Source organism: Leptopilina boulardi, unplaced genomic scaffold (genome assembly GCF_019393585.1).
Source record: "Leptopilina boulardi isolate dan_hultmark-lab unplaced genomic scaffold, ZJU_Lbou_2.1 LbouV2_51, whole genome shotgun sequence".
Classification (NCBI taxonomy): Eukaryota; Metazoa; Arthropoda; class Insecta; order Hymenoptera; family Figitidae; genus Leptopilina; species Leptopilina boulardi.
In genome coordinates this window covers 2,703,048-2,728,488 of record NW_026137996.1, presented here as the reverse complement: position 1 = coordinate 2,728,488, position 25,441 = coordinate 2,703,048, and the positions used below count along the sequence as shown (strand labels likewise).

Here is a 25,441-nt window from a genome sequence, read left to right as displayed (position 1 = left end):
ATAACCTAAAAAAAAGATAAACAAATTTTCTAAAGCCGGTAAAGAATAAATAATGTTTAATAAACAATAAAAGTTTGATTATTAAACGAAGTAAACATCTGTAGTTGTGAAAGTTAAATGTCAAGACGAAAAAGATAGAAAGTGTGAAGTTATTCTACTATTTATATTTAAATCCGTAAGTCTTATTTTTCGTTTATGAATTTATTTCTTTTTACATCAGTTTAATAATGAAAGATAGTTTGCATTAGAAAAAAAAAATTATTTAGGAATATAATTTGTCACCTTATAGGAAAAATCTGCATAAATCAATGGAGGTTCTATCAATTAATAGTGGCGATGAGGATGATGAACAAAAACTGTTAAATTTTAAATTATTATTTTTAATAGTACGTAAAAAAGGACCACAACATGAAATAAATCAATTAATTAAAAATTGTCTAAATGATGGAACAAATGTAAATATTAAAGATGAGAATGGTACGTCAGTTTTGGGTATTGCAGTTGAAACAGGTAATTTGGAGACAGTTAAATTTTTAATAGAGAATAATGCAAATGTTAATGCTGAAGATAATTGTGCTAAATCTATTTTGCACATTGCGGCTGAAACAGGTAATTTTGAGATTGTTAAATTTTTAATAAATAACAATGCAAATGTTAATGCTACTACTGACGATGGTATCTCCATTTTGCACTGTGCAGTTGAATCTCGTAAAATTGAGATTATTAAACTTTTAGTTGAGAACAATGCAGATGTTAATGCAACAACAATAGCTGCTATTTCCATTTTACATTATGCTGTTGAATCTCGTAATTTTGAAATTGTTAAATTTTTAATAGAGCATAATGCAAATGTTAATGCTAAATCTATCGCTGCTGTCACTCCATTGCATCTTGCAATTAAATCTGGTAATTTTGAAATGATTAAATTTTTAATAAAAAACAATGCTGATGTTAATGCTAAAGATATTGATTCAACATCACCTTTGCATTATGCAATTGAATCGCGTAATTTTGAAATTGTTAAATTATTGGTTGAAAATAATGCAGATGTTAATGCTAAGGACAATAAGGGTAGATCTGTTTTACATATTACGGCGTCTGAATATTATAATTTTGATATTGTTAAATTTTTAGTAGAAAACAATGCTGATGTTAATTCTAAAGATATTCGTGATAAAGCAGTTTTGTCCATTGCAAGTGAATGTCATAATTTGGAGATGATTGATTTTTTAATTGAGCAAGGTGCTATTGAGAATTGAATGCTTATAAATAATTAGTTATAATTTAATTTTACCACGAGTACCTGTATTTAATTACCTCATTTATTTACGAACTAACCAGTTAATAAATTAATTGTAAATTTTACACTAAAATGACTTTTTCTTTGTTAGGAATTAATTAATAGTTGATTCAAATTTTTGAATAAAAAAAATTACCGTAATTTACAATTTGATAGTTATGAATTCGACCTAATAGTCAGTGCCTATGAACTTAACTTCCCACCCCTGTAACTATATGTAAACAATTGAAACAAATCAACTTTAAAAACTAAACAAATTATAACAATTAGATATATTTATTTTCAAATATCTAAGCGAATTGTAATCATTTCCTTCAAAAAAAATGAAAAAACATGCAAATAAATAATGAAGATTATAACCTAAAAGTATACTTGTCAAATACGACATGAATATAACCTCAAAATTTAAACGTCAAAAAGAAAAACAACTGTGCTTTATAAACATCAACTTCAAAATAATTGTGTGTTTAATTGAAAATAGAGAGTAGAAAATATAAACAAAAATGAAATAATATTAATCCAATAATTGTTACGCATGTGAAAATACTGTGTTTAAGAATGTTTAAAGAGAAAAAGATGGAAGGAGTTTGGTGCGCGTGGATTAAGCGCACGATATGAATCCACTCCCTTTGGAGCAATTGTGATGTGGAGATCATCCTCCAAGAGGAAAGGTTTCGTATATTCGCTTTTAAAAAGTGTACAGTTTTTTTTTGTCTATTATAATCATCGAGGGAGTTTTATTTTAATTTTGTGAGTCGCATTTTTTATTGGAAATCAATTAAAAGTTGTTTCTTTCAATAAAAAAAAAAAAAATAAAAAAGGAAAACCTCGTCGGTTTCGTGTCGGCTTGGCTACGAATGGCGGCTGTCAAATCGTGGAAAGTGCTTTCAAATGAAACAATTTTGGAGTGTTTGGTGATTTTCGCAAAAATCAATTCCTTCAGTTGAGAGGATCTTAACAAGAGAAAACAGAGAAGGGTGTTTTGGAAAAATTCTATGATTTCCTGTTTATACCTCATTATTAGGTACTACTTTTATGACATCCGGAAAGGAAACCATGGGGTAAGTAATTATACGAATTGGTATTTGTCTCCTTTTAAGGGTGGATAGTATAATATATATATATACATGGAAAATAATAATTATTTCTTCAATAACTAAAAATAATTATCAATTCCACTCTGATTGGCATGAAATAATATTGAATTAATTTTTTTTTTCTGTGGATCAATTCTGATCGGGGTTTAATAAAGCTGAAAGTTTATTTTAAGACACAAGTCGATTGCGAGCAGTGATCTGAAAAAAATGTACTTGATTTTTTTTTTCTACTTACAGTATACAAGTAAAATAGTTGAATGCAATTTTTTTTCTATCTATTCATATTTTGTTGATTTGTAAATGTTAATGTAATATTTGAAAATGATTGTTCATTTTGAATCGAGTGGAGAAAAAAAAACCGGCTGTTATTTTCTGATGCACATGGATATACTCGAAGGGAATGGAGATAATTATTCATTTACGGAGAATTTTCTTTGTGTCAGGGGAACATTATAATACATGAGTGAAACATACACACAAGTCTCGATGTATAAACCATCAATTGTGCTTATTTTTTCACCCTCTTTGCTATTCATTATATTGACAAGTGTGTGTGTGTGTGTGTGGTAATTCATGTATATGATCTATTGAATTAAGAGCAATGTTTATTAATTGTGAATAAGATGGATTTTCTTTCATTTCAAAATTTGATTTTAAATTATTTTTATTGTAATTAATTAATTATTTTATAGTTTTCAATTTTTTTATATTCTTTAGAAAAGTATTTCTTAAAATGTTTTATATACTAATTATGTGACAATATTCTTTAAATTTCTATTTTTAGTATTATAGGATGAGTATTAAATTAATGTAAATTTTAGGGAACAGCCGATTTTCACGTGCAAGGCGCACGTGTTTCATATTGATCCAAAGACAAAAAGATCATGGGTCTCAGCATCCACAGCAGCAGTTACAGTTTCATTTTTTTACGATTCAACGAGAAGTTTGTATAGAATTATTTCTGTGGATGGCTCAAAGGTAATTTTTTCTCTTTAAAATTGAAATGAAATTTTCCACTTATAAAATCGAATATAAAATTTTTTTCAGGCCGTTATTAACAGTACAGTAACGCCCAACATGGCATTTACGAAGACTTCGCAAAAATTCGGTCAATGGTCAGATGCAAGAGCAAATACAGTTTATGGTTTGGGTTTTTCATCGGAAGCCGAATTAGCCAAAGTTAGTTTAATTATTCGATAAATTATTATTAATCAATTGCAAGAAAAAAAATAAATATTTAATTTGAAATTTTTACAGTTCATTGAAAAATTCCATGAAGTTAAAGAAGCTACAAAACTTGCTGGCAGTAAATTGCAATCGAATAGTTCGTCCGTTACACCAGCTACTAGTGCTAATGTTAGTCCAATTACATCTCGATCTGGAATGACTTCCGGTGATCAAGATTTGATTGACCCACCAAATTCATCAATGATGAATTCCAATATTTCGGCATCAAGCAATCAAAATTCTAATGCTAATATGATAGCTACGCAAAATAATGTTTCATCGGTGAGTAGCAGTCCATTACCTGGTAGTGGTTGTCAGGTAAAAGATGAAGAATTAAAAAATGCATTACACGCAAGATCGCAAAGTATTTCACAACAAAATACGGAGAGTCCTCAACATCAGGGAAAACCATCTCAGCATAATGCAGCTCAAAGTGGCCAATCGGCTGAAATGCAACTTAAATATGAAAATGAAAGGTTGAAATTTGCACTCGCACAAAGTTCAGCCAATGCCAAAAAATGGGAGGTGAGAAGAAATGTATTTTTATTAAATTAAGAAATTGCAAATAAATTAAATTTCTTTTTTTTTTTTTTAAAGAAGTCACAATTTAGAAAACAATTGTTAATGTTAAAATGTGTTTTAGAAAATTATTTTCAAGAGTATTTAAATTCACAGGTGGAGTTGACTAATTTAAAAACGAATAATGCGAGATTGACTAGTGCACTTCAAGAATCAACAGCAAATGTCGATGAATGGAAGAGACAATTGCAACTTTATAAAGAAGAAAATACACGTGTAAAGACAAGATATGCTGATTTGGAAGCTGGTAAAATTGCCGAAGGAAATGTTGAAGCGTTAAGGTTACGAGTTGAAGCCTTGGAAAATGAACTTAGAACGCGAAATGAAGAAATTAAAGCTTTAACAATGGCAACTAAAAATAAGGACTTCATGGTATGTGAAAAATTTTAATTATTATGTTATAATTATAATTTCAAAAAAATGAAATTTGACTATTTTTTTCTTGTTTTTACGTTTGAAAAAAATGTTTCACCTTTTTTTTTTTTTTTTTGGTATTTATTCTCTCCTTCAATGGTGATATTTCAAGTATTGCAAAATAACGATGCAATTGTACTTGGTTAGATTAATAAATTTATGAAAAAGAAATGTAAATTTTACAGGTTTTACAAAAGGAGAATTCGGAGCTTCGTGAAATGTTAAATGTGGTCCATGAACAATTGGAACTTGCATTGAGTGCCAATAAAGTTCAAAAACAAAATTTGGACACATTAAATGCCAGATTAGCTGGACATATTCAAGATTTAGTCACGGTACATCGAGAAATTTCAAATACGTTACAAACTTAAGAAAGAGAGAGAGAGAGAGAGTCCTTTTTAAGAGAGACTTTTTTTTATAACGACCATTAGATTTATAATATGTGCGAATGACTATATTAATTCTACAAAGGGTTGTGTTGTAGCTCGAATACCTGATTTAATCGCACTATTTACAAATTTACTGTCACAGAGTAAATTTTACATTTTTTTTTTTAATTATCATTATATGATATTTAGTATTTTTTAAAAGATAGACAATTTTTTAAATTGTTTTTTAATTTCGAGGCTTTTTTAAAAAATGTTTCGTAAATTTTACGAAACTTTCTGGATGTTTTTTCTTTTTTTTTTTTTTTTGAAACTTTCTTTAAAAGGTGAAATTTTAAAATTGTTTAAAAATTACTTTGAAGATAATACTTTTTTTTTTTTTTGTTAAAAAGTAAAACTTAAAAAAAATTTTAATTAATGAAAACGAGGTTTTAAAAATATTCAAATACTGTGTTCATAGACATTTTATCGGAAAAGTACTGAACAACATGAATATTTGAATTTTGAGATAGTTATTAAAACATATCATAAGAATTCCATTTTGCACAAACAGCATCTAGTGTTTTCAGTACACATTCTATCTAATATGCAGAACACAATCCAGAAACAAAAAATATGCACAATGATAGTACGAGTTAGTTATTTTTCTTTGTTGAAAAACTATTTAATTCAATTGTATTTTATATCGATGGATAAATAATTCTATCGCTACTATTAGTGATAAGTTACTTTAGAAAGTCATACATATATAAATATATATATGTGTACTAACAATTTATTTTCATTTTCAATACAATGATTCTTGTGCTTCCAATCGAAGAAATATTCGAATAAGCCTGTAAGCTTTATATTTAAATTTGTTTTTGTATTTTCAAAAGCAAGAATCTGAAATTGCTTATTATTTTATAAAAAAAATATTCTATTCAATAGAAACTCTGTACAAATTAGTTTTAATCTACATTTTTATATAATATACTTTTGTGCACAAGATTTTTTCCCCAAAATATAATCACGCAATCAAGACCAATAAATAGGAAAAAAAAAAAAAAAAAAATTCTTAACCAATAAAATAATTGTGAACAATATATTAAATAATATTAATAATAATAAGAAAGCGAGTAGAGAATTTAAAAATAATGAAACAACATTTACTCGAAAATAATTGTCAGATTTAGTGTTTATAGTAGAATATTGTTAGAAAAGAAATCAAGTTAGAAATTAAAAATCATCTGTTAATTGTACAGAGTTTCTATTGTATTTTTAGCTTGTAATGTCAGAAGTGATTTTTAGAAAAATGAAACACGTTTTTTTTTAATTACTAAATATTATCTTTATATTATTTGAACATTATTTAGTATTAAAAAAAATATTGTTTAGTAATAATTAGTATTATTAATTAAAGAGCATATTTATATGCAATTATTTTTTCATGCTTCTGGCATTGCAAAAAAAAAGGCTCAGGTGTGAAAGAAGATAATTTGCAGAACAAATATTATATAGATACAACGATATTCAGGACGATAATTTTTGTTTGACTTTAAAAATTTGTCATGTTTTGTCGTAGGAAATGATTCTTTTAAAAAATTGTTTCTAATGTCCTGAAATATTAATTCGAATTTTATTGTTTATAACTGAGGTCACTGCGTAGTTAATTTGTGATTTGTCCAATGATTAATTGACATTTTTTTTTTTTTTTGCACAATAGTGGCAAATTTTAACAAGATGCGTATTATATACAAAAGAAAAATAACTCAAATTTACCAGCTACTCTGAAAATTAATAACAATTTAAAGTTAGACCGATTAGAATAGCGGAAGCTTTAAATATGATAATTTATGAAGAAAAAAAGAGAACAATTTTTATTGTATTATTATTAATGCTTTGTATAGGCAGAAGATGGAAAAAACAAAAAAAAAAAAAATGTTAAAGAGATGAATTTTAAATTTTGTGAAATTGGGAGAGGAGAGCCTCGCTTGCCATATATTGTAATCTTATTAATAATCCACGTGAAAGGCTTCCAGCCATATTGCTAGTGTTGTAATTTTATAATTAAAGAACCGTTCATTTATATAGTCTCTTTTAGTTTCAAAAGGCAATTATTTATTATAATTGCTTATTCATTATTGTTAATTTATTAAAGGATATTCATTATTACGTGATAGTTTTTCGTATACGTTTAATGTTTTTTTTTTTTTTGAACAAATAATTTAACACATACAGCTCTCTAGAAAATTATTAATTTTTTTAATTTAAATTAATTTCGAATAACATTTTTTAAACAAAAGTTTATAATTTTTGTAATATTAAATTCAGAAGAAGAGAAAAAAATATGGTATTTTATTTTTATAATAGTACACAATTTTTTATAATTATAATTTTTTTTTTTGTAATATTGTTACATGTATGATAAATACTCGTAGTTTGTGAGATTAATCTCTTAGAAAATAAGATCTGAGTGCTTCTGTACATTCGCTTTAGCAAAGATTTCAGCCAGAAATGGAAAGAATATTTTTGCTTTCCAGAACCAAAGAAAAACTAGAAAAGCTCCTTCGAGAGATTATAAATTTATATCGTCTGTAAATTATGTGTAAGTCTGACTGAAATTTCATCGAGTTTGACGCACAATATTAGAAAACTATAATTTTAATGAAAATATATTCTATATTACTTTGCTCAAGCAATCGTTGAAGTACAAATAACTGACTTTCATTTTACAAATAATAATTTTATTAATTACTAAGTGTCATTATTGGTAATTTATATTAAAGTATTAACTTTTTACCAATAAGTATTAATTTTTATTAATAAATAAGAATAATTAATTGTTAATTTTAATAATTATTGTTATATTAATAATTAATTTTAGTGTAATAAAATTTAATTGCAAATGAACGGTTCTTTAATCAAGTCTGCTTATTGTTATAAAAAAAAAAAAAAAATTCGAATTTATAGAATCTCGTATTTTTCTTTTTTGAAAATTTATCGAAAATTTTCATTTCACAGTACGTGCCAGAAAGAATTTGTCGAGGGAGTCGTATATATATATATAATAAATATGAATATATATACTGTAGTCAGAGAGTGAATCTTGCATTTTTTTTTTTTTTCAAAGGTGACGTAATTTTTTTTGTCTTTTTTGTGGAAAAAATTTTTTTTGAGATCTATTTAATTGTGAATCTAATACAATTTATAAAGAGAAAAAGAGACGTTGAATTATTATATATAAAAAATGAATTCAATTGCCATTAGGTGAGTCATCTCTTAAAAAAGAAAAAAAAATCGAACTTATTGTTTGATTTAGAAGAAAAAATCTTGGAAAAAAAAATCCAATGCACTTAAAATGCATTTTTACTATGATTAATATGAAAATGAGAGATATAGCAGAGGAGCCTTTTTATCATTAGCATATATATTAATAATAAATATAAAATTTGTAAATTGACCTATTTATCTTTTTTTGTTTTATAGAGTGAAATGAATGTTGTAAGAATTATTGAAAGAAAAAAATAACAAATTGGCCAAATGTTGAATGCAATATAAGAACATCGAAAATTGAAACAATAATTCACTTACTGCAAGAAATATTTGTACTTGTTTTTTTAAATTGTAAAATAGCAATTTAAAAAAAAAAAATTGTACGCTGATCTCAGTGAAACTCGAAGTTTTTGGTTGTTTCAAATAATGGAAAAAATAGTTTCAGTCCAAAAAAAAAAATTTTTTTTCTGATTAATTAAACATTTTTAAAATAAATTATTTATTAGTGTTTAAAAGAAGATAAAAGTATTTGCTTTTTCTTTGTTATTAAAAATTTTTTATCTTTTTTTTGTAAAAGAAATCAAGTTTGTACAGAAAAAGGTGGACATTGCCTTGTGCAGTGAAACGCTATTATTGTTCACTGCATAATTTTAAGAGTAAAAACTTTTCGAGACAGTGGACTTATTTTTATTTGTGCATTTTGAAACTATTTATAATTATAATATATGTTAGAAAAATGGAAATACCAAAAAAATGGTTTTTTCCCCCTTGTATGTAATGCAAAGTGTTTTTTTTTAATTTAGTTTTTAAAGCGCTAAAAATCTAGAATTTTCTGTAAAACAAATGAGAAGTATCAACAATACTTTATTATAAAATGAACGTTTTAATAATATTTTATTCTGAGAAAGTTATAGCTCGTTATAATTGTAATCAAATAATTGTCCTGATATGTCATCAAATTTGTTTCAAAATGACGCGCACAAAACTTTTGTATATGAACCGTCAAGAAAAAAAAAATGCACAATAACTAACGTTATATTTTCTCATTTCATTTGAATAAAAATACATTTTGCGTACATTATATAAATATATATATTTTTTTTTCCAATTTAGTAAATTTGGACCAAAAGAAATTATGTTTATAGGAAAAAAAAATTTAAATATAATTTTATTTATATTTTCAAATTAAGCAGGACATTAATTAATTTTACTTTTCATTGTAATAAAAATTTTAATCATTATATAAAAGTAATTTGTATTTTATTCAAATGGAAAAGAGAAAAAATTTGTACTAGAAATGATAAAAGGCTGGAAATCGATCATGGTCGTTTTATCGACGATAGATTTTACACTTTTGCTGACTTTGGTAATTGTTGATGAAAAAAAAAGAAGAAAAAAAAAAAAAGTACCGACATTGTATTTATTGATTCATCGCCCTGACCAATCGTTGGATTTAGCCGCGATGATCAGTTCCGAGTGTAGAAAGAATTTTTAATATAATAATATTATAGGATCATGCCACTGATGTTTTTAAATTTAATTTTTAATTCATTTATTTCTAAATTTTATTGACATCAAATGGAATTTTTTTTTTATAATTTATTTGCTAGTCAGCATATGTAAAAAAAAATATATATCGATTTCATTCTGATTTTATATTATTAAATTTTTTAAGTTATTGTTTAAAATATATGAAAATCTGGTATTTTATTATTTTTTAAATTACTCATTTCTTTGAAAATTATGTATTCTGCCCTTTGTATTTTATTAAATTTGAATAAGAACAAAAAAAAGAATGGAGAAATTGTAAATTTTTTTCGGTGGCATGATCTCAGAGAATTAAGAAGAAAATTAAAAAAATATATGACTGAAAGTTACTATGTATTAAAAAAAAGAAAAAAAAATAGAAACTGATTTGGACTCTATAGGGTTTAATGTTAAGTAATTTTTCGCTATAAGGACTTTGTAGTCGTTATCGCAAACGAATTTGTTACATATATGAAGTGATATGAAATAATATTAATATGAAAATCATTGAATATTGATATTATATACTCAATGCGTTGTTCCAATGCGAATGCATACCTAAATAATTACAAAATTGCCTGAATTAATTATTTATTATTATTATTATTATTAATTTTGAAACCATTTAAAATTTATATGATTTCCAATCAATTTTTTAAATAATAGATGTATATTATACAATATACATTTCTATGGTTTTATTACAAAAAAAAATTTATTTTCTTCAATATATATATATATATATCAAGTATGTTCCTAACTTTGCACTAGTAACAACATTAATTATTGTATAGAATATTATTTTACAAAAAAGAAAAATGGGATATGAAATAAAAAAAAAATTAAAAAGTCAGTTAAGATAACGTTATTTGTTATTTATAATCTATATTTACAAATTTGACTTAATTTTACACGTTTTTTTATTATTATAATTTTGGCTTAAAGTAAATTAAGAATAACATATATATATATATGTATACGAATTTCAGTTTCGAGCTATATAATTTCGAACAAACAATTAGTCCAATTACACTGTTTTACCTGAGAAGTTCGTGTTATTCCCGAAAGCACTGATATTATCATTAAACATCAGGTATACGATAATATTAGCATGTCACGTAACTTTTCTCACGCATATCGAGTCAATTCTTCTCTTTCTTTTTTATACAAGTTTTTTTTTTATAATATTATATATACAAGTTGATTTTTATTTTTTTTAATGATAAATATTTTTTTCCACACGTATTGTCAGAAACTGAGATTTTAACTTTCATCTAAACTTTGAATTTTAAAAATACTATATAATTTTAATCACATTCATTTAAGTATTTGTAAACAAGTAAAATTGTTATATATATTATAATCAAAATTTGATTTTATAATCAAAATAGAAAACATAAAAAAATCCAAAAAACTATTTTTTTGAAATAATTTTGGAATGTTTTTAAAAAAATATTCCCCTTTGAATATTCCGTGCTATTGGCGAAAATTTTATAATATTTTTTTTGTCACTGAAAAAAAACATAATTTCACAGAAAATTAAAAGGCATTAAAATAAGCAGCAACAGTTATTATTTTAATTCAATTTTGCTTTTTTTAATCCATTTTGGTATTAAAATAAGCAAAATTGGATTTAAATAAATAAGCGTTGCAGCTTATTTATAATAACACAGAAAATTAAAAGGCATTAAAATAAGCTGCAACGCTTCTTATTTTAATCCATTTTGGTATTAAAATAAGCAAAATTGGATTAAAATAATAATCGTTGCAGCTTATTTTAATGCCTTTTAATTTTCTGTGAAGCTTATAATTTTCTGTGTTATAAAAGTGAAACAATGTGATTGACAATATTTTTTTTCTATATAAAAAAAATTCACTGATTTAAACAAATGAAAATTGATATTAATGTTATGAAAATATTTATATGATGAGAATTTGTTCCACTAATAATTGCATCATTCATGGAAGTTTGTTGTGACATCGAAGCCAAATGAACAACTGCAAGAGGAGAAACAAATTTTTAAGAATTTTAATTAATTTTTCTTTCTTTTTTTTTTTTTTAATTTTGAATTTTAAAATCGAGTAAATTCTAAAATCACGTATATATATTGACAATTTCTGTTTTGAAGTTATAGGGAAAATATTATACATCAGGAAATGAGAATTGAAGCATGGCTAATTGGAAAATTTGTCAATTTCCTCAAAAGCAGACGTAAGTTATGGAAAGCAATCTTCAATATCGGGGGGGAAAAAAAGAAAAAAATTAAATTCTATATAGAAACTTTTTTGGAAAATTAAAATTTTTTTTAATATACCTGGAATTAATTTTTCATCTTGAACTTTTGTCCTTGCATATTCAGCAGCTTTATTTTCATCTGAAAAATTGAAATATTAAATTTTATTTTATTAATTAATATTGTAAATAAGAAAATTATTACTATTTCTAAAGTTTGCTAAGTATTTGTATATATATACGAAACAATCATCATTATTTAAAAATCAATGCTCTTGTTCCACTAAATTATTGGTAACCGTTATTCTTTTTTTTCTAATAGCGGATATTGGAAATCTATTGCAAAAAAAAAATTTATACCATTTTTCCCTTATTTATAAAATACTGAAAAAGTTTACTATTGTCCCTCGTCTAGAGTTTAAGAGTAATTACAGAAAAAAAAAATAATTTGGAAAAAAAGTGTTTTATTTATTTATACTAAAATTGTACTACTAATAATTAGTAAATGTTTAATCAATACACAGAAAATTAAAAGGTATTAAAATAAGCTGCAACGCTTCTTATTTTAATCCATTTTTACTTATTTTAATACCAAAATGGATTAAAATAAGAAAAATTTGATTAAAATAAGAAGCGTTGCAGCTTATTTTAATACCTTTTAGTTTTCTGTGTATTTATTTTATTTTAATAAAGAAATTTTATATTTTATATATTTTAAAATTAAGGAAAAAATAAATAAAAATTTATTATTTCAATGAATAAATATTACGTTTTGTTAATAAAAAAAAATTTGAAACATACATGTATCGTCTGTTGTGAATATAAAAAGTTTTGAAGGTTTACTCCATCCGTCACGATTTCTTGATGAAACTAGAGCTTCATAAATAGTTCCTTGCTGTAATCCAGTCAAGTTGAAAGATCTCGTATGCAGTGGTCCAATGGCATTACTTCCACTTGGAACGAATAATTTCACCCAGTCCTCACCTTTCTATTCATCAGAAAGAGAAAATTCAATCAAATAGAAATATTTCAAAATTCATTAAAATTCAATAGGCAGTAGTAAAAGACAATTTTAGTCAGACAAAGAAGTTTACAATTAAAAAAAATTTACGATATCAGTAGGTAAAGTCAGTGTAGGTCAGACAGAAATGTATTTTTTAAATTTCGACATTAGTAGAAAAAGATTTTTTTAATCAGACAAACTTTTGTAGAAAAATTACTAAAAAAAAAGTTGATAAGTTTTTAGTTAAAACTTTAATGGCAGTAGTTTAAGGCAAGTTAGGTCAGACAATTATTGAATTTCTAATTTTAGTTTTAGTAGAGAAAATAACATTTTTAGTCAGACAGAAAATGTTAAAATTTTTTATGTTTTAATATTCAGTAAAAAAAATTTCTATATTTGATAAATTTTAATTTAAGTAGTAGATAACAATTTAAGTCAGACAGAAAGTTTTCACACTTTAAAATTCAATGTCAGTAGAAAAAGACAGTAATAGTCAGACAAAGTAAAATTCATTTTAAATTCAGTAAGTAAAAGTCAGTTTCAATCAGACAGAAAATTAATAATTTAAATTACAGTATCAGTAGGTAGTAAAATACAGTTTAAGTCAGACACAAAAATCAATAAATTCGATATCAGTAAAAAAAGACAGTTTCAGTTAGGCATGGTTTTTTTAAATTTTATTATTAAATTACCAAAGGTTAAGAATTTAAGAAATTTAAAAAAAAAAGAAAATTTTCTCACCTTATACCTTCGAAACCAAAATTGATATTCAATAATAGAACTGTAGCTATCAACTTCCCATATAAAATTATAAGCTGTTTTAGTAATTGCATGTGATTCTTTTTTGAAAACAGCTGGATTTGCAACACCTGATAATTCAATAATTGTTTCAGCCGATCCAAGAGAATTTGTCGCATTGCAAATATATTGTCCATAATCATACACCACCACTTGTCTTATAATTAAACTATGAACATTGTCATTTGTTTGTTTCACTATTCTTTGTGAATAAGGCACTCTTGTATCCTTAAAATACCACTCGACCTTAAAAAAAAAAAATTATTAAAAATAACAAAAATTATTTTACATAATTGCAAAAAAAAAAACAAAAAAAAAAACAGGTGTCTTATTTTAAAATATCTAAGACACTTATAGGAAATGTCTTAAAATTGTCTCGACTTGTGTTTTATTTAGGAAAATATATTTCGTCATTGACAAAAATTTAAGACACCATAAAATGTCTTAAAAATCAGGACAAAAGTGTCTTAAAATAAGACGCATTTCTCATCATTAAATTAAATTCATTAGAAAAATATAATAATTTTATTTAAATTTGCAAAAAAAAAAGAAAATTATTTCATGATAGAATAAATTAATACTTTTTTTTTTAGGAAAAAGTGTGTGAAATTTTTAGTAACCCAACACAAATTAAATATTAATTAAATTAGTCAACTAACTAATTAATATTTTATTATATATAAAATCGAAAACACCAAGAATTTTTATTCTTTATTAAGTATAATATATATTGCAAATTATTATTTTAAAAAATCAAAAAATAAATATAAAAATATGTTTATTATAAAACCAAAGTTTTTATAATATATTAAAACAGTTTCAGTAAAAATACAAATGTTTATAAAATAATTATAATGTATATAATTATACAATTGGCTATTTAATTATTTTATTATTCACTTTAATATTATTTGCATCAAAATAAATTTTTGAAAAACTTTTTTGTCAAGAAAATTTTTGTAAATTTTTTTTTTAAAAATTATTAATTTTTTTTAATAAAAAATTTTATTTATTTTTAGTTTGATCGTTTAAAAATTTTTTTGCTTTATTACATATCTGAATGCAATAAAAAAAAAACTTGCAAAATGTTTTGGAATTAGTCTTAGGAAAATTTTTTGTTTAAAATAATTTTACCCACAAGAAAGCAAAATAAAATACCTTTTAATTTTCAAAAATAAAATCAAAGTGAAAAAATTTTTATTAACAAAATATTTAAACCAAAAAATTTATCAGGTTCACTCTAGAACTTTTTGTAAACTACTCTTTAAATCTGAATTAGCAAAAATGTTTACTAATTTAAATTAGTGACTTACTTTTTGCTTCTGAATTAGTAAAATTTTACTAATTATTAGTAACTTTTACTAACAATTAGTAAAATTTAACTAATTCTAAAGGAAAAAACTAATTTAAATTAGTAAACATTACAGTACAGATTGTCAAGCCTCGGCAGCCAATATTGAACCAGTACTGCGCCAGTAGTTAACTCTGGTATAATACTGAAATTTTTGGTTGGGATGTGATGTACACTATTAATGTCAATTTTTTTTTTATTAATCAAATTTTTCTGTCACTGTCGATATACAAATTGCTTTAAACGTTTGGTCAAAGGGTGCAAATTGAAATGATTGCTTGAAATACAATGCCACACAGCTTTGTGACGATAATATAATTAATTGAATTATTCTCAATTACTCACCTTCGCCTCGGGCCAAGCACTGACCCTGCAATCGAATTGCACACGTATCCCAGGAGATGCGTGAATCCACGTCTTCCTTACTTCAATCATCGGTTTATCTATATATATAAATATATATATGAAATTAATCAAATTCCATTACAATAATTGCAAAAATTGAGTAAAAATATCTATATAATTTTTAAATTTGTTTTGGGAATTAAATTTCACTTATAAATGAAAATTATTTGTTTTGAAATTAAATTTGAATTTTTTAATAAATATATTAAATGAATAGTTATAAAGAAGTTTTAGTCAGACAATGTTAGAAAAAATTTATTAAGTTTTAGTAAATTTTTAGAAAAATTTTCAAATTCCCTATATAAGGGTTAATTCGAAAATTTGCAATTTTGAAATTTTTTTTTATCTAATTTGGTCCATTGTAGCTCGGATGCTGTATAGGGTCCAATCAAAAACTGCGCCTTTTTGCATTGAATGCATAAATGAGATAATTCTCCTTCTATGTCCGAGAGTTTATCTCGAAAATTTGCAATTTTGAAATTTTTTTTGTCCAATTTGGTCCATTGCAGCTTGGATGCTGTAGGTCCAATCAAAAATTGTTTTTTACTTTTTTTTTGTAAAGCATTATCTGCGGGGGATAATTTTCCTTCTATGAGAGTTTATCTCGAAAATTCAAAAATTCTAAAATTTTTTTTTTCACCATTTTGGTCCATTTTAGCTTGGATGCTGTAGTTCTATAATTTTAATATTAGCAGTAAAACAGAATGTTATAATAAATATTCTATAAATCTAGGGATTTTCTGCTATGAGAGTTTATCTATCGAAATTTTTGGTCCATTCTAATTCGAATGCTGTTGGGTCCATTTAAATACATTTTTTGTAGAGTACTATTTCGGGATAATTTTCCTACTATTACCGAGAGTTTATTTGGAAAATTAAAAAATTTCGAAATTTTTTTATCCACTTTGGTCCATTGTAGCTTGGATGCTGTAGTTCTTCAATTTTTAATATAAAACAGTAAAAGATAGTTTGTGTAATAAAGAATTTTAATAAATTCTATAAATTCAAATTATTAATTTATTAATTAGAATTTTATTTAGCAGATGAGTTATAAATTTCATTATATATCATACACGAATATGGGCAAAATAAAATTTCATATAATAAATTTTGCGTGACTGATTAAATGGTGGTAAATGAAAAAAAAACTCAATTATCTAATTTTAGAATATAATACAGCGTGAAACCATTTGTTCTTGTTGAGAGAATCTTGATTAGCAACGACAATGATGACTCGTCGTCTTTTATTATATATATAGTTGAAAATGAATCACCTAATGTGACAATACAATAATGCTGCTTGCGCGCCTCTGGCAATTGAATCATTCTCTATACGTTTGATCAATTAATCGACAAGGTGATTGCAATTTGATTTGATAATTTAATTAAAATTGCTTTTCTTGCATGCTAAGATCTGATTTACATAATTACTTTTGAACAACTGCACCGTGTCTTAATTAAACTCGATCAATCAACACTTTCCATTATGCGAACTTCATTTCTCGAGTTAGATTATAGTCGAACTTGTCGAATATTTTATTTTAATTGTTTGAAAAAAAAAAAAAAATTAAATAATAAATTATATTTTTACCGTTGATTTATAATTATATTATTAATTTATAAATTATAATTTCTAATTAATCCAATAGTTTAATAATAGTTAATTTATAATTAATTTTAATTTTTTTTTAATTTCTATTATTATGCGACAATTATTTTATTAGAATAATAATCATTGTCGATAATTAATATATATATAAAATATGTTAATAATTAATTTTAAAAAAAAATCAATTTAAAGACTTACATCGAATTTTGAGATCAATAGTGGCAAAAGCCGGATCTCCCACTCCATTGTCTGCTTCACAAGAATAACGTCCGGTTTGATTAACGTTGTCAGTTCTAAATCGAAGACGATCTCTGTGGTCAAGCAGTGGTATCACTTCACCCTTTTTTTTTCGTTAATTTTACAAATAAAATATAATTAATTTGAATATTTTTTTTTTCACATCCTCTTATAAAATATTTATAATTTAATTATTATTATTAAAATAATTTTAATTAATTAATAATCACAACTAATTTAAATGTATTAAATTGATATAAAAATTTGTATCAATTTGATATTTTTATAATATTAGTGCGTGTAATTAAAAACTAATTTTTAAACTGTTTAAGTAACGCGCATGCGCGACAATTATAATTAGAAGAAAAAATATATATTTACGATTGAATTTTCTATTGGTCATATATATATAATATTTTTAACAGTTGCTAATGGGGGATTTAAAATTAAGAAAGCTCTTTTTCTGTCACGCATTTGAAAAATTAGTTTTATTAAATAAAAATTAAAAAAAAATGATGTAAAAATTCTAATTTTTCGCTTAATGAATGATATAATAATTAATAAGGGGAAAAATAAAAAAGAATATGATAATCACTTTAAATTTCCAAGAGATAATTGGTACAGGGATGCCTTTGGCAACACATGCCATATCGACTGTTTCTCCTAAATTGATTTCGAGCTCTCCAGATTCTGGAAGTGGGTGGACACTGGGTGGATCTGAAATTAATAGATACCTATATCAATTTTTTTTCCAACTGAAGTTATTTCTCAAATTTTCAAAAATGTAATTAAAAGGGGCTTTTAAATCTCTCATTAATACACCCAAAGCGCACATTTGAAATTGCATGTAAATTGTTCATTTGTCAAATGGCTTTTGAAGAATTGCATGAATTTTTTCATTTTGAAAAAATATATGCTTTTTGTTTTTATCTCTCTTTTTCGATATATTCTATGAAATATTTTCGAAAATATTTTTCTTTTCTATTTCTGGTATTATTATTATAATATTTTTTTTTATTATTATTTTATTTCAAAAATACGCGTAAATTTAGTTTTAAATAAAAAATTACTTTTCTCTCCTTCGAAATTAGAGTAAAAAAAAAATGTGTAATTACTTGAATATTTCCTGATAATCATTAGTGGGGAAAAAATTCCTGTTTTCCCCGCAGATTAATTAATTATATTGTCAGAATCAGAATATAATTCCACTTTGAATCCTAAAGGAATACCGACACGAAAAGCATCAAGTACAAAAAATCACCGACAGATTGCACTTGAATTCATTAATAAATAAAATTTTTCATCTTAGAATTTGCAATTTTCTTTCTTTAGAATAGTGTTTCTCAAAAAAAAAGAAAAAAAAAATCGTTTGATTAATGACTAATATTGAATTTGTATTATTTTTTTTTCAATTTATACCTTATTTTCAGAGTAAAAATAATTTTCATTTTTAGTATAAATATTTAAAAGGAAAATTTTTTTTTTTTCAAAAAAAATTTAAAATTTAAATTGATTTGAAAATTACTTTTTTGTTTTGTACTCTCTAAATCTGAATTAGTAAAAATGTTTACTAATTTAAATTAGTGACTCACTTTTTGCTTTAGAATTAGTTAAATTTTACTAATTGTTAGTAAAAGTTATGAATAATTAGTAAAACTTTACTAATTGAGAAGCAAAAAGTGAATCACTAATTCAAATTAGTAAACTTTTTTACTAATTCAGATTTAGAGAGTAAATAAATATATTTTTCTAAATAAAAATTAAATTGGAGTTTTTTTTTTGAATGTAAATTAAAAAATTTTTTTCTTTTTTTGTTTGTTCCAGAACTTACACATGACTTCGATGGCATGAATTTGAATGACACCACCCCAGGGTGCAGGACGAGAAGCATTGCATTTGTATTCACCAGTATCTTTCTGTTGTACACGATACACCTCGAGGCTTCCATTGTTCCACAATCTTACTCGTTCAGGTGGGACAACATTTGTGTCATCACTATCAACGAGCAATAATCCATCTTGCCACCACATCACTCTTGTCGGTAATTCTAAATTTTCTATATACAATTAGGATAAACAATTAGGAAATATTTTATTATTTTATAAACTAATATTATATCACACTAATTTAAAAATATCAAATTGATACCAAAAATATCAAATTGATATAAAAATTTGTATCAATTTGATATTTTTGGTATCAATTTGATACTTTCAAATTTGTGTGATATTAAACTATTAAATAAATATTGTCCTTTTGTAAAATTAAAATTTAACATCAATTTAGTGTAAAAACGCACTTTCAGTCAGAAATTTATTGTTCTGCTTTTAACAGTCACACGGAGAAAAAAAGTTAGCCATATTAGCTAAAATTTAGCTATTTTAGCTAACCCTATTTGTTATAATATGGACAGCAATTTTCGTTAGCTAATACAGCTAAAAATTAGCTACTATAGCTAAAATAGTTTGCTGTAACAGCTAAATATTAGCTACTGTAGCTAAAAATTAGCTATCCATATAATAGCAAACTCATTTTTCTCCGTGCAAATTCTAATATTAGTAGAAAATTCCAGTTAAAGTCAGACAGAAAGTTTTTTTTAAAATGTTTATTAGTAGTAAAAGACAGTTTCATACGGATGACGATTTTTTTTTAAATATTTAGTTTCCGTATTAGAAAACAGAAAGAGAGATAGTTTTATAGTTAAACGAAAAATTTATAGATTCTTTATATTTTATTCTAAGTAGTAAAAGACAGTTTAGGTCAGACAAAAAGTTATCGAATTTTTTAAAATAAAAGTTTACTTTTTTAAAAAGATTCAGTAAATTTTTTGGTCAGTAGTAAAAACTACTTTATAATTATTTTTTTTTATATTTTTATATTTCAATATTAGTAGTAAAATTCAGATTCAGTCAGACCGAAAATTCTTTAAATTTCCTTGGCAGTAGTAAAGTTTAAGTTAGGTGGAAAGAATTTTTTTTTCAGTGGTAAAAGACAGTTTCAGTCAGCCACAATTGAATTACTAAACAATTGTTTAATAATATTTAAAAATATTCGGTAAATTTTACAGTCAGTAGTAAAAATCAGTTCTAGTCAGACCTAAAGTTATCGAATTCCTGAAAAGTTGGGTTTTAGTAGAAAAAGATATTTTCAGTCAGACTGAAAGTTTATAATTTTTTTTATATCAGTAGTAAAAGACAGTTTTTTTATATTAGTAGTAAATGTCAGTTTCAATCAGACAAATAATATTTTTTAAATTTCCTTATCAGTAGTAAAAATTTAAGTTAGAAAATTTTCTTCTTTTATAATTTTTATATTAGTATAGTCAAATACAATTTAAATCAGACCCAAAAAAATATTTTCTTTTGAATTTCTATATTAAAAATACATTTTTAGATAGGCAGAAAGTTAATCAATTTTTTAATTTTCTGTATCGTATAGAAAAAATCTAAGTTGTGAAACAATTATTTTATTTCAATATCAGTATAGTAAAATACAGTTAAAGTGAAAAATTACAAAAATCCCTAAATTAAAATCAGTAGAGTAGGAAATTTTTACTCATCCGGATTGTTTATAGAATTATTTAATTTTACTATATCAGTGATATAAAATACTTCAAGTCAGACGAAATATAATTAAATTGATAGAAAGAGTTTTAGTCTTTTTAGTTTTTATTAAAATAATTACTGCTACATTATTGATTATTAATTTTAATTTACTTTTATTATATACAATATGTAATAAACAGCAATTTCATTTCTTGTGGCCAAAGGCTGATGTTAATTAAATAAATAATAAAATATTACACATATATTGTAATTGAAATAATAAACCGTGTTTCCATAACATAATTCTGGATTTCATATATATATATATATAGAAATATTGCATATAAATATGCATAAAAATAGTAGGGATATAACCGCAGAGAGTGGAATATTAAATATATGATGGATGTATGTGTATATCAGAAATTTACAATATATGTATGTGAAATATAGTCTCTTACTGACGACATAATCATGCAGTCAATCACACATGTATCGGGTACAGGAGCAGATCGATCGATCATGCATAATCAAATTTCAAACCAAACTCCTCTCTCTCTCTATATATATATATAGCTATACACGTATGTACATACATTGAAAATATCCGAAACGAACAGATTGTAACCTTCCGTTTCAGATTGCATTGTACATTATTTAAATGACAATAAAATATAATGAAAATTACGGGAAAATCATGATTTCAAACATGGTTAACATTTTATTCAATAATATAATAATATGATTATTCAAATATTTCTATTAAGTGAAAATATCAGATAATTTGATTTAATTGTAATTTTTTTTTAAATATTTTAATTTTATATAATTAATTTAACAATTACTTAACGAAAAAGAAAATACAAATAATAATTTTTAAAATTTTTTTCAATTTTCAGTTTTTTTTTGTTGTTGTGCTTTTAAAAAGTTGAGTAATTTTTTTTTTTCAAACGTAATTGACGTCTCTTGTACAACTGTACAAGCTTTCGTGATCTCACTTGAAAGCTTTTAGTGACCTTCCTTAATCACTTCTTTCAGAACTAGTTACAGTTCCTTTTAAGATCTCAATGTGTATGAATGTTATTGTTATATTCTTATTTTTTTTCATATTGAACGGAAAAGACTCATTATTATATTTGTATTTTTTTTTTTTTTTTTTTTTGTAAGAATAGTTAATCCAAATTTTATTATAATTAGGTATTTTCTAATTTTGTTGATATAAAGGAACTTTTTTTTCTATTGTTATTTAAATATTTAAAAATGTTATTTTGCTAATAATAAATATATCAAAAATTTATATAAAGTGAATAAGGATCACCATTGAATAGAGCATATTCATTGCATGATGGTAACACCACAGTGTCATTCTCGTAAGTTTTCACTGTTGTTGGAAGGCTTCTACCACCTCGAATCAATTGACTGTACTGTGTACCTGAAATTCGTTAAATTAAATTCCACATAAAAATTTTATAAAATTCGATTTTAATTTAAAAAAAAAATACTAAAAATTACAGTAAAAAAATAATAATCTATAATAAAAAAAATAATATAATAAAAATAATTACATATTATTATTATTATTATTATTATTATTATTATTATTATTATTATTATTATTATTATTATTATTATCATTATTATTATTAATATTATAAATATTGTTATTATGTTTAATAATAATCAAAAATAATTATAGCATCAAATATTTTTTTCCATTTTCATAATTTATCACTTGTTTTCAATTTTGAAAATTAAAAATTAAAAATTTATAAAATAATGTAACGATTTGTACGAAAATTAAATTAAATTCAAACAAACCAAAAATCAATATAGAACATGGAAAATATAGTCAACTTCATAATTAAAAATAAAAAAAAAAAAAATTATCTATGTTCACAAGAATAAAGTTACTAAGTTCGGTGCCCTCTTTACGTGAGAGTTGTTGTAACTTGAGGTGACCCAATAAAAGAGCACATGAGAAGCAATTTTATACAAGAAAATGTACTTATGCTTTCTATTTTAAAAATAAACAAAAAAAAAAAATTTATGTCCGGAATGTTTTCTTTTTTTTTTTTTTTTTTAATAATTTACATCTCAATTTAAAAATTTTCTCTCATTCACGAGAAAGAACAATAAAAAATTGAAAACAAACGAATGTAATAATTAATTCAAATGATGCTTTTTAATTAAAAACTGGGTTACCGTGTTTTGTATAGAAAAATGAATGATGGAAGAGAGATAAAAACACTTGTTGAAAATAATAAGCGGTTGATTGCAAATTGAATTATTACAATTGCAGTAGAATAATTGATTACTGATTAATATATATATATGTATACAATGTGAATTTTGTCAAGTTTGTATGTATATTGAATGTATTTTCAAAATGAATTCCTTTATTTTTAAAAATTGTTTCTTTTTTGTTTAATATAAAAAATTGTAAACAAATAACAAAAAAATAATTTATTACTGTTTTAGTAAAAAATAAATTTATATATTTTTTACTGTATATGTTATTATTATTATTATTGGTAAAATAATAAAAGCTTGAGATATCTTTATTTATAAATAGTTATTTAAAAATTATGAATAAAATAGAGATGATAATTTAGTATAATTTTTAGTATTTTTGTGAATAACTTTTTCATTAATAATTAAAAAAATAGGATTTTTAGGAAATTATATTTATAATTACATATTGGTACAGTAAATATCCGGTTTAGTGCGACAATCATTTCTTTTTATTATTAACAGTAAATTCCTGTTACACACGCAAAATATTATAATAAAACTATTTTAAGTATTGGTTATTTGATTTCAGTATAATTGAAAGGAATTCATATATCATAGAGTTTGTAATATATAATTTGCCGGATGTTAGTTTCAAATTTTGTTGAAAAATCGGAAATTGACTCCTTCTTGCAAATCATTAATTATAAAGAAAGATAACACTTTTATTTACAAAATAATTTATTTTCATTTTTTGAGAACAAATAAATATTTGTTTTCAAATAAATTTAAAAAAAAAAATTATTTTCCAAAAAAGGGGAGAATAATTTTTCAAAAATTTATTTATTGGAATAAAAATAATTTCAATTCTTACCGATTGCTATTATTAAATATATCCTCAATGAAAGCACCATTATCACTATTTTTTTTTTTTTTTTTTTTTTTAAATTTCAATAAAATATGAATCACATTCGACTGGATATTGCGTTAAATATTGAAAAACGAAGAAGAAAGAAGAAATGTGATCGCGCACGATCCCTCTGACAACACTGATCCTACTCTAATGTTAGATGGGTCCCGTGTACCAACTGATTCACGCACACCACAAATACACACACTCATACATATCTTATAATTATGACCACTCGTTCATGTTCTTCCCAGTGATGCTCAATTATTTTTTTTTTTTTCGTATTAAAACGACAATATAATTAAATTACACTCGACGAATTGAGATCTTTAGTTTTTACTTTATAAATTAATTGAGTTGAAAAAAAAAAATTGTCAAGAAAATTGAAACTATATTTCGATAATTTTCCTCAATATAATTATACGAAATATATGTAAAAAAAATCAATTTTAATTAATAATTAGAACAAGATAATTAAGATATAATAATTTATTTTTTAATTTTATTTTAGAATTAAGGGGGTAAATTTATAATTTATTCTAATATATTATATTAGATTATATTATTATTATTATTATTATTATTATAATTATTATATTATTATTATATTATTCTAATATATATTTATATTGGAAAAAAAATATTTATCTGGAACAGCGATATGTTTCTCAAGAATAACGAAAACTTTTGCTGTGTTTTATAACTGAAAAAAAAGGTTTGGTATTAACAACCAAACATTTGGTTGGTATTTAAGCAACCAAAAATTTTTTTTTGGTGTATCAACAAAATTTTAGTTGTCCCAATCAAACTTTAGTTGTAGGACAACAAAAATCGTTTTTTTCTAATTTTTGTTGTGTCAAATTTTGATTGAGACAATTAAAATTTGGTTGATTCAACAAAAAAATTTTGGTTGCTTAAATACCAACCAAACGTTTGGTTGTCAATACCAAACCCCTTTTTCAGTGTAGTGAAATTTATATATATCATTGTTCCAGGGAAACTTATCGTAAAATTTTTTTTTTTCCATGTAATACTAAAAAGATGATTAAGATAATTTCGTTAATATTTTATCTAAATATTTTTATTTAGATATTAGAGAAAAATAAAATTGAAAATATATTGAAAAATAGTAATTTTCATATGAAGCATATAGAAAATTGGAGAATTGAGAGACACTGGTTTGCAGTGATCTTTCTTTAACATTATGGGGGTATATAGGGTGTCCACCCACCGTCCTTCCTAAGGCATTCTTCTATAATTTGTTCAATTTACGCACCGACACGAATCACATATATATACAGTCATTCATCGAGTTATCCATTAAATCGTTAATCCA

General features: G+C 23.8%; 3 protein-coding genes across 4 annotated transcripts; 2 read left to right on the top strand and 1 right to left on the bottom strand.

The window, feature by feature from the left end:
• The first annotated feature begins 8 nt into the window (after positions 1-8).
• LOC127289770 (putative ankyrin repeat protein RF_0381) lies at positions 9-1,365 on the top strand. Its single transcript, XM_051317936.1, has 2 exons — positions 9-175; positions 290-1,365. The coding sequence occupies exon 2, from the start codon at positions 309-311 to the stop codon at positions 1,257-1,259; it is 951 nt and encodes a 316-aa protein (XP_051173893.1). The 5' UTR covers positions 9-175; positions 290-308; the 3' UTR covers positions 1,260-1,365.
• Positions 1,366-1,494: 129 nt separating this feature from the next.
• LOC127289768 (homer protein homolog 1) lies at positions 1,495-10,312 on the top strand. The gene is made up of 6 exons (XM_051317935.1): positions 1,495-2,361; positions 3,219-3,375; positions 3,445-3,576; positions 3,655-4,149; positions 4,300-4,575; positions 4,803-10,312. Exons 1-6 carry the CDS (start codon positions 2,336-2,338, stop codon positions 4,986-4,988), a joined length of 1,272 nt encoding a protein of 423 aa, XP_051173892.1. The 5' UTR covers positions 1,495-2,335; the 3' UTR covers positions 4,989-10,312.
• Positions 10,313-11,552: 1,240 nt separating this feature from the next.
• LOC127289766 (neurotrimin-like) lies at positions 11,553-24,273 on the bottom strand. Of its 2 annotated transcripts, none has more exons than XM_051317929.1 (10): positions 24,070-24,273; positions 22,285-22,398; positions 19,253-19,477; positions 18,017-18,138; positions 17,383-17,524; positions 15,516-15,613; positions 13,763-14,065; positions 12,820-13,006; positions 12,101-12,160; positions 11,553-11,783 (listed from the first exon to the last, which is right to left on the bottom strand). In XM_051317929.1, the coding sequence occupies exons 1-10, from the start codon at positions 24,107-24,109 to the stop codon at positions 11,659-11,661; spliced, it is 1,416 nt and encodes a 471-aa protein (XP_051173886.1). In that variant the 5' UTR covers positions 24,110-24,273; the 3' UTR covers positions 11,553-11,658. The 2 variants fall into 2 exon arrangements, with proteins under 2 accessions (XP_051173886.1, XP_051173887.1); XM_051317930.1 differs by having other exon boundaries at positions 19,253-19,468.
• Between the last annotated feature and the right edge of the window lie 1,168 nt (positions 24,274-25,441).

What these genes read in the sequence shown, in the direction of transcription:
- LOC127289770 (XM_051317936.1), top strand. Translation starts at nt 309, where the DNA reads ATGGAGGTTCTATCAATTAATAGTGGCGATGAGGATGATGAACAAAAA.
- LOC127289766 (XM_051317929.1), bottom strand. Translation starts at nt 24,109, where the DNA reads ATGGTGCTTTCATTGAGGATATATTTAATAATAGCAATCG. An exon ending in TCATGCCATCGAAGTCATGT is followed by an intron (nt 18,139 to 19,252) that starts GTAAGTTCTGGA and finishes TATTAATTTCAG; the next exon opens with ATCCACCCAGTGTCCACCCA. An exon ending in GTGCTTGGCCCGAGGCGAAG is followed by an intron (nt 14,066 to 15,515) that starts GTGAGTAATTGA and finishes TTTTTTTTTAAG; the next exon opens with GTCGAGTGGTATTTTAAGGA.
- LOC127289768 (XM_051317935.1), top strand. Translation starts at nt 2,336, where the DNA reads ATGACATCCGGAAAGGAAACCATGGG. An exon ending in TTTCTGTGGATGGCTCAAAG is followed by an intron (nt 3,376 to 3,444) that starts GTAATTTTTTCT and finishes AATTTTTTTCAG; the next exon opens with GCCGTTATTAACAGTACAGT. An exon ending in CTAAAAATAAGGACTTCATG is followed by an intron (nt 4,576 to 4,802) that starts GTATGTGAAAAA and finishes TAAATTTTACAG; the next exon opens with GTTTTACAAAAGGAGAATTC.